We start from the raw sequence: 8742 nt of genomic DNA on the forward strand, positions 1-8742 counted from the left end.
ATATAAATTAACTAAAATGATAGAAAATATTAAACACTAAAGCTCATATGATAATTAATAAAAAAATAAATTTTATTTATTAAAAATAATAGTTATTTTCAATTTACGAGTCAATAAAATATTATAATTTTTTATGCAGTGTGATAAATGTTATTAAATATAATGTTAATTTTTTTTAGGTTTTGTGACCGGAACTCATAAAAAAAATGAATTATATAAATAATTTTGATTTTAAATTATTGTTAGTAATAAAAAAATATATTTTGAAAAGGTTCAAATAAAAGGACAAATATAAGGAGGACAAAATAATGAAAATTTAGTATTTGTATTAATATTATTTTTAATAGAAATGAGAGAGAATACGTGAGTTTAAAAGATTATCAATTAAATGAATATCCAAATATTTAACTTGAATCAAATTTTTTTGACATTTTATAATTGTTTTTAAATTTTGATTCTTGTAGTTAATAGAATTTCATGGAGTTATTAAAAATATATAAACGATTTGAATATCTATAGATTTTTTTAGAGTTTTTAAAAGTCAAGTTTGAATATCACATTTAAAATTTTTAAAAAATTTACATTGAATACTGTTAAATTTTTATAGAGTATATAAAAATCTAAAAATATTTATAAACTTTATAAAAATTATTAAAAGTTTAAAACAAATATATATCTCTTAGTGATGGTTAAAAAAAATAAAAATAAACGATATGGCAAAAGCGCAACCTTGCGAAAAGAGATAAAATCGCGTATTTATTCTAACGATTTCTACTTCTTCCTTTCTCATGTTATCCCATTCACCCACGGTGCAAGATCACTCCAAATTCCGTTTCATGGCATCAGTCAGGCGCTGTTCCGGTTTGCTTAGTTAACATTTATGACTATTTTCAGTTCGATTTCGAGTTCAGTGGGATGCCAAATTTTGATTTCAGTGAAATCCGCAGTTTGATCGAGCTCAATTTTTTTTAGCTGGGAAAAAAATCATGTATTCGGCTTCATTGGGCACTGCTACAGCTTTAAATAATTTCCCTGGGATATTCCCATTTCAAAGAACACAAACAAAATTTATGTATTCAATCAGACGTCGCGAAAGACAGCACTTTTGTAGCAATACAAGAGTGTTTTCCCGGAGAGCGGGTTCAGATTCGAGTCCTTCAGTGAAATACGATGCTGAGAAGGATGATTTCGTAACTAGGGTTTTGAAGGAAAACCCTAGCCAAATTGAACCCAAATACTTGATTGGTGATAGATTGTATACATTGAAAGAGAAGGAGAGTCTGAGCAGAAAAGGTTTCAATGATAGGGTTGTGAAGATACTGAGGATATTAAATTTGAAGTCTCTGGTAGGGCAAAGTGATAAAGAGAGTGGCATGGGTAGTGATTTAGCAAACCCTCAGGGAGAGGTTTATTTGAAGGATTTGTTGAGGGAGTACAAGGGGAAGCTTTATGTTCCAGAACAAGTATTTGGGGCCAATTTGTCTGAAGAAGAAGAGTTCGATAAGAATGTAAAAGAGTTGCCTAAAATGAGCTATGAAGATTTTCAAAAGTACAGTCAGAGTGATAAGGTAAAGTTGGTAACTTATAAGGAGGGCCGTGTTTCTTATGGTAATGATGAGTATCGGGATTTTGTTGTTGATTTGAAAGAAATTCCAGGGGAAAAGAGGTTGCATAGAACTAACTGGTCTGTATTTTGGTCACATGAAACATTGTTGGCACTTTTTTATTGATAGTATGTATAGACTAAAGTTTGGTTGACTTTCACTTGAATTGTAATAATAGGACTATGAGACTTGGCCTAGACCAAGTGAAAGATCTTTTGGAGACATACAAGGGACCTCGAAACGAAATAGAGAGGCAAATGATGGTATGAATTCTTTTTCTCATTTGTTTTTTGTATTTGCATTTTTCCATGGATTCATGAAAGTGTCAAATGGTATGCTAATTGAGACAGATGCTGTTGTGACGAGTATAAGAAACCAACTTAATGAAGCCATCCATCTGAAAACGAGGATTGCGGAATGGAAAATACTTGATTTGTGAAAAGTGTGCGAGTATCTTGCTCAATTTCATTGCTTTCATTCGGAGAAAAGTGCGAGAACCACTATGATCAATTGAACTTACAAGCACTCATTCCTCACAAAGTTCACTCTTATATCTCCTTCTATAAACTCTCATGAAGAAACTCTCTTAAACTTTCTTGTAGTGCTTCAGCTTCCTCTGGATGATGACTTCTCACGGTTATATGGATACACCTTTTGGGCACTCTCTTTTAGTCTGCAGTCAGTCACTCCACCCTTTTATACCCACTGATTAACAAGTCAATTTCTTCAGTCACTTGTTACCGGTGAAGCGGCTTTATCAAGTGTTATTCTCAGTAACCAATTATAAATCGTCAACCTTTAACACTCAGAAGTTCCACAGCTTGTCTTTGTGGATACCTTAGATGGATATAGTGACACCGTCTCACAAATATGATGTTTTAGATTTGATTTATTTGAGGAAAAAACTAATAGATGAAAACAAGGACAGAAGGGCAGATAAGGACAACTGAACAAGTGTTGATCATAGTGGTTTCTAGCGTGGATGTAGATCCTTCTAGTGGCCGAACCACGTAAATTTGTGCACTCTTTCTTTCTGTCAATTTTATGGCCGAACCACGTAAATTTGTGCGCTCTTTCTTTCTGTCAATTTTATTTTTTCTTGTGTGTTGGGTTCTTGATCTAATTTTACAACATACTGCACGATTATTTATCACACTTCCGCAAGGCAAATCGTGAAATTGAGAACAATTTCTACAATATTCGTGGTATTTTTGGCCAAAATTGTAGCAGGCAATTAAGTTAAATGTAGTTTGATAGATGCGAGAAGGCCATATAAAACAAAATCAATTTACTATGAGATTGATTGTGTAAGTTCCCTAATTAGTTGGCTTAGTTAATTGTTTTAAATTGAGTTCTGAAATGCTCATGGCAGGTGAAATTATTTTATAATTTTCCACATCTGGGGTACGAGAAGAATAATTTTGGTTAGAATTTGTTGTCATTTTATTTCTTTTCTCTTTTTGCTCTTTCCTTTCTGACTGCTTGAACTTCCTGTGCAGTCCTTTGTAGGAAAATTACCAGAGTATCCTCATCCCATAGCATCAAACATATCAAGCAGAGTGATGGTTGAACTTGGAGTGTTAACTGCGGCAATGGCTGCAGCTGCAGTTGTTGTTGGTGGGTTTTTGGCTTCTGCAGTATTTGCTGTCACTAGCTTTGTCTTTGCAACGGCTGTCTATGTCATCTGGCCGGTGACAAAACCATTTATCAATCTATTTTTGGGTCTCATCTTTGGAATTCTGGAAAGGGTTTGGGAAAATCTTGCTGATTTCTTTGGTGATGGAGGAATTACGTCAAAATTGTATGAAGTTTACACTTTTGGTGGAGTGTCTGCCAGTATTGAAATGCTAAAACCAATAATGTTGGTCTTTTTAACAATGGTGCTACTTGTCCGTTTTACACTTTCTAGAAGACCTAAAAATTTTAGAAAATGGGTGAGCATCGGTTCCTTTTTCTTCTTATGGCAGGCTCACAATTAATATTTCACAAGCAGTTCACTCAACATTTCTTCTACATGTAGGATATATGGCAAGGCATTGAATTTTCTCAGTCAAAGCCACAAGCTCGTGTTGATGTTAGTTCAACTACTTATTATCTCCCTGTATCTGTCTTTTAAGCTTTCCAAATTTGTCTTGTATAATGATCTTATCAATGTATAATGTACTTACCTCTCTTCAGGGTTCAACTGGAGTATTATTTAGTGATGTAGCAGGGATCGAGGAAGCTGTCGAGGAGCTTCAAGAGGTATCATATTACATTACATGAAGTGCCGTGTGCAATTTTGTACCTTAGCGAAAATGCAATTAGTTTTGCTCTTGTTTTTTGTTTGTTTTTAAGCGAGAGCTTTTCCAGGAACAACTTAAAAATGAAATACATATTCTTTTTTCTTATGAAACCCCATTTGGGACAATTTCTGGTGATCACACTGACTTTTTAAGGTTACTTTATAATCAAAACTTCTTCAATTTTCATAATTGTGAGACGTTCTATCATTTTCTTGGGTGACTTGTTTGCCACTGACAAATGTGTTGCCATTTATTTGTTATATTATGATGTCTATATACACTTGCATTTCTGATGCTGGCATTTACAAGAAGTGATCTACAGAGGCATCATAATTCCTGTATTCCTACCTTTTCTTTTTTCTGATCATTTTGGTGTCATTATAAGTTGGTCAGGTACCTCAAGAATCCTGAACTATTTGATAAAATGGGGATAAAGCCTCCACATGGAGTTCTTCTCGAGGGCCCTCCTGGATGTGGCAAGGTTTGGCTGGATTTCTCTACTATCTATACTAATTCTAATTGAAAGTTTACAAAATGATTACACAATAAATTGTCACCAGACACTAGTTGCAAAGGCCATAGCTGGTGAAGCCAGCGTTCCCTTTTACCAAATGGCTGGATCAGAATTTGTTGAAGTGTTAGTTGGTGTTGGTTCTGCTCGAATCAGGGATTTGTTCAAGAGAGCAAAGGTAATTGGCTGTTGATTTTGTTGTTTCTGAGACTTAAATACAAATTCAATTTCGCACTTCTAATATTTTATAGAGCAGATATTTATGGGCATCAATAATGCTTAATGTGTTTTGACAGAAATGTTGTTCCATTTTGTGTATAATTTAAGCTTTAGCTTTCACTAGGGTGGATTGTTGGTGTTGAAATTTATGGTAAATTTTTTTTTATGCATCTTATCAGAATTAATGATACTCTTACTCTTATACCTAGTCAATAGCTTCTCTTGGTTTTAAATTCAATTATTTGGTTTTACCGATACGAATGAGATAGTTCTTTTCCACTTGTTATCACTCAAAGATGCCCTCATTATTTGGCTGGTATAATGGAAATTATTAATTAACCTCAGTAGGAAAAAATTATGGTACAAAAGTGATGTTCTCTGTTACTGATCATAATTACATTTATGGAGGGAATTACCTTTTCTTAACAATGTTTGGGTTTTCGGATTGTAAATTTGATAGCTGATGATATATGATGTTATGTTACAGGTCAATAAACCATCGGTCATTTTTATTGATGAAATAGATGCTCTGGCTACAAGGTATGGATGTTTTAGCAGGCTTCTCGTTCTTTCCGCTGATCATCATTCAAACATTTGCTAGTAAAGGATTGAAAGCTGAAATTTTTTCTCTGTTTGAGTTGAATATAAACCTAAACCACTGAAGCTTTTCCTCTCTTCCTGTCCAACAAGGTATAGTTCGGGGATATCCACTTGTACTTCGGTCATACCTTTCAAGTTTGAATGACATAATTTACTGTGGTATGCATGCTCTGTTTGACAATAACAAGTGAGAGAAAAATTTTCTCCAGAAATATATTTGTATGTCTCACTGTTAGATTACGTGTTTATTCCCAAGGGATGAGGGATGTTATCTTGTTTGGATCGCCTTAAAATGTTCATGTGTTGGTTTTATTAGGTAAACTACATTTTATTGCAGCATTATGTAATTGTTTTTTATTTATTTGAGTTTGTCAATCTTATTTGGTTTTACAGTGAATGAAATAAATATTCCATACTCTGTTGGCATGAACTTTTTGGCTTTATTAGAGGATGAATAATAAAAGTTGATTAGTTCTACAACATTGTTGATTCAATCAGTTTGCTTTTTTATAGATGTCAAGTCAAAATTTGTTCTGGTGTCTGTATAATGTTTTCCTGTATTTTGTACAATGAAATAAACATAACTGATTGATTTTGAATTTTGTTGGTCTGTAGGCGGCAAGGGATATTTCGTGAATCAAAAGACCAGCTATATAATGCTGCAACTCAAGAAAGGGAGACGACTTTGAACCAGCTCTTGATAGAATTAGATGGGTTTGATACAGGTAAAGGCGTTATATTCTTGGGTGCCACTAATCGAATGGATTTACTGGATCCTGCCCTTCTCCGTCCTGGTCGATTTGATCGTAAGGTGTGCTCCTCTGAATGAAAGTAGTGGGCTATCAAAGGTTTTCAGTTAATTTAATAGCATATCAAATTGTTTGAGCATTATATAACCAATATTAATGATGATTATGTTTCTACAATGTAGATCAGAATTCGCCCTCCGAATTCAAAAGGAAGATTGGAAATCTTAAAAGTTCATGCTCGTAACGTGAAGTTGTCGGACACGGTTGATTTGTCCACTTATGCAAACAACTTGCCTGGTATGCATTTGAATTTTGTTTTTTCACATCAAAATTTCAAATAGTTTTTTTTATTTGAATGGTTAAAGATGCTTTCCTTATTGCTGTGCAACATCTGTATTATGTTGATCAGGATGGACAGGTGCAAAGCTAGCTCAACTTCTCCAAGAAGCTGCTCTCGTGGCAGTGCGGAAAGGCCATGCTGCAATTCTTCGGTCAGACATGGATGATGCTGTTGATCGTCTTACAGTGGGACCGAAGCGCGTTGGAATAGAGCTGAGTCAACAAGGACAATGTCGCAGAGCTACGGCAGAAGTGGGGACTGCTTTGATTTCTCATCTGCTTAGGCGTGTCGAGAATGCAAAAGTCGAGCGTTGTGATCGTGTATCAATTCATCCTCGTGGACAGGTTGGTTTGTTGAATTTCTTTGTTTTGTGTGTGGATTTTTTCCGTGCTACACGTTTAATGCTTTAAGAATAGCCTTTTCCTCATTTTTATGTTGTTGGTAAACTGCTTTATGCAGACTCTGTCTCAAGTTGTGTTTCATCGTCTTGATGATGAGTTCTATATGTTTGAGCGCAGACCTCAATTACTACACCGTCTTCAGGTGTGAACTTTGAGTTTCATTTGCCAAAGCTTTTCTCTCAATCAGTTACAAATTGAGACATAAAATGGTTAAAAAATGTATTTATATAAAGGTGTTACTTGGAGGCAGAGCGGCAGAAGAGGTTATTTTTGGGCGGGATACTTCGAGAGCATCAGTCTCTTATCTTGCTGACGCATCTTGGCTTGCTCGAAAGATCATTACAGTGTAGGTCTTCTATCTGTCTGCATTTGGTTCGTTTTATGTTACTTCTTATATTGTCATTAACATTATCTGTTTGGTTATCAAGATGGGATATGGAAAATCCAATGGTTGTGCATGGAGAACCTTCGCCGTGGAGAAAGAAGGTTAAATTTGTTGGCCCCCGGCTTGACTTTGAGGGTTCCCTGTATGATGACTATGATTTGATTGAGCCACCTGTTAACTTCAAACTAGACGATGACGTTGCAAAAAGGACGGAACAATTGATGCGTGATATGTATGGAAATACGGTTGCTTTGCTAAGACGCCACACTGCTGCTCTTCTTAAAATCGTCAAGGTATGCAGTGAATTTTCAGATCAAGTATAATGCCCTCTTTCCGTTTCTCTTTTGAATGCCTGGCGGCGAAATGAGCATAGGCTAGTGAGTGTTCTTTTGCATTCCTTTATGAGTCGAAATTCGATGCTAAATGCTTGGATGGTTTTAACAATTTTGTGTCAACGTGGAGGGACCCCATTATGTTTGATTTGTAATTGCTAGAAAGAAAATGGAGAAGCTCTTTCAAACTAGGGGTGTATTTTGGTTTGGTTTAAAAGAAAATTCACGAGTGGAACTCCTATCGAGTTACTTGAGCTCGAATTTGATTCTAACAGACATCAATCAATCTCAGACTCCTGTAGCTCTATTGGTACTGTTCTAAACTAGATCCATGCCTTAGCTACTCGAGGTCGACACAAGATCTGTGAAGACAGAGTTTGAACCGAGCCATTAGTGAGCACTAAGTAAGCAAAGCAAGAGGAGCTTGCACCCCCAATATCTACTTTTCATCAAATATCCAAGTAGAAGTGAAAATTCGTTTTCGACTGCAACTTTGAACTGGCAATTAAAATGATATTGTCGAATACGTGTTAAAAACCAGTCATCTACAATCAGGAACGCAACCACCTCGGGAGCTGGTTTATCATATTTCCTGACTGGCTTAAATTTAAAGAGCATGCAAAAAATAGCACGGGGTTTGTAAGTTTTCGTATAAACCAATTATCCATTTTTTTTATGCTGCAGGTTCTTCTTAGTCAGAAAGAGATTAGTGGGGACGAAATCGATTTTATCCTCGATAACTATCCCGCAGAGACACCCCCGAGTCTGGTATTGGAGGAGAGAAATCCAGGGAGCCTTCCATTCTTTGAAGACAATCAAGCACAGAAGAATGAATTGGAGTATACCATGCTAACTTCATGATTTACCTCCCAAGTTTAGCAGAAAACCGGGAAGCTATTACTGCTCTAATCGGATTCATTCAAGTTCAGGCCAGGAAACGACTGTTTTTTTTACTGCATTATGAGGTGAAAGATCATTGTATCGATGAGGTTGCTTGGTGAAATTCTGTCTAGGTTAGCTAAGTTTTGTATTTTACACAGGTGAACATAGCCAACATAAAATTTATGGCAAGACTAGAATTTCCTACACTTGACGCTCTCCCAACTTGACAATAGTGGATACAACAAGTTTGTGCTTAGCTACATAGTGCCTTGGGAAAGGATTTTCTCGGTTACAGTTATTGTTTCGTTGCGACTCAAATTTACAGATATAAGCACTTTATGACACTAACATATAATTTACCTATCATTCAACTATTTTTTCACCTTTTAATATAGTTAAATGTATTTGATAAAAATTACGAACTGTTGCTTGAT

General features: G+C 35.4%; 1 protein-coding gene across 1 annotated transcript; it reads left to right on the plus strand.

Annotated features, from left to right (window-relative positions):
* The first annotated feature begins 767 nt into the window (after positions 1–767).
* Positions 768–8665, plus strand: LOC140979997 (probable inactive ATP-dependent zinc metalloprotease FTSHI 1, chloroplastic). The gene is made up of 15 exons (XM_073445713.1): positions 768–1684; positions 1783–1867; positions 3104–3538; positions 3625–3678; positions 3783–3848; positions 4275–4370; positions 4450–4578; positions 5107–5159; positions 5835–6030; positions 6151–6265; positions 6378–6652; positions 6768–6851; positions 6943–7055; positions 7138–7387; positions 8111–8665. The coding sequence occupies exons 1-15, from the start codon at positions 987–989 to the stop codon at positions 8285–8287; spliced, it is 2826 nt and encodes a 941-aa protein (XP_073301814.1). The 5' UTR covers positions 768–986; the 3' UTR covers positions 8288–8665.
* Positions 8666–8742: the final 77 nt, after the last annotated feature.

The sequence above is a fragment of the Primulina huaijiensis genome, chromosome 6 (assembly GCF_012295235.1).
Source record: "Primulina huaijiensis isolate GDHJ02 chromosome 6, ASM1229523v2, whole genome shotgun sequence".
NCBI classification, from domain to species: Eukaryota; Viridiplantae; Streptophyta; class Magnoliopsida; order Lamiales; family Gesneriaceae; genus Primulina; species Primulina huaijiensis.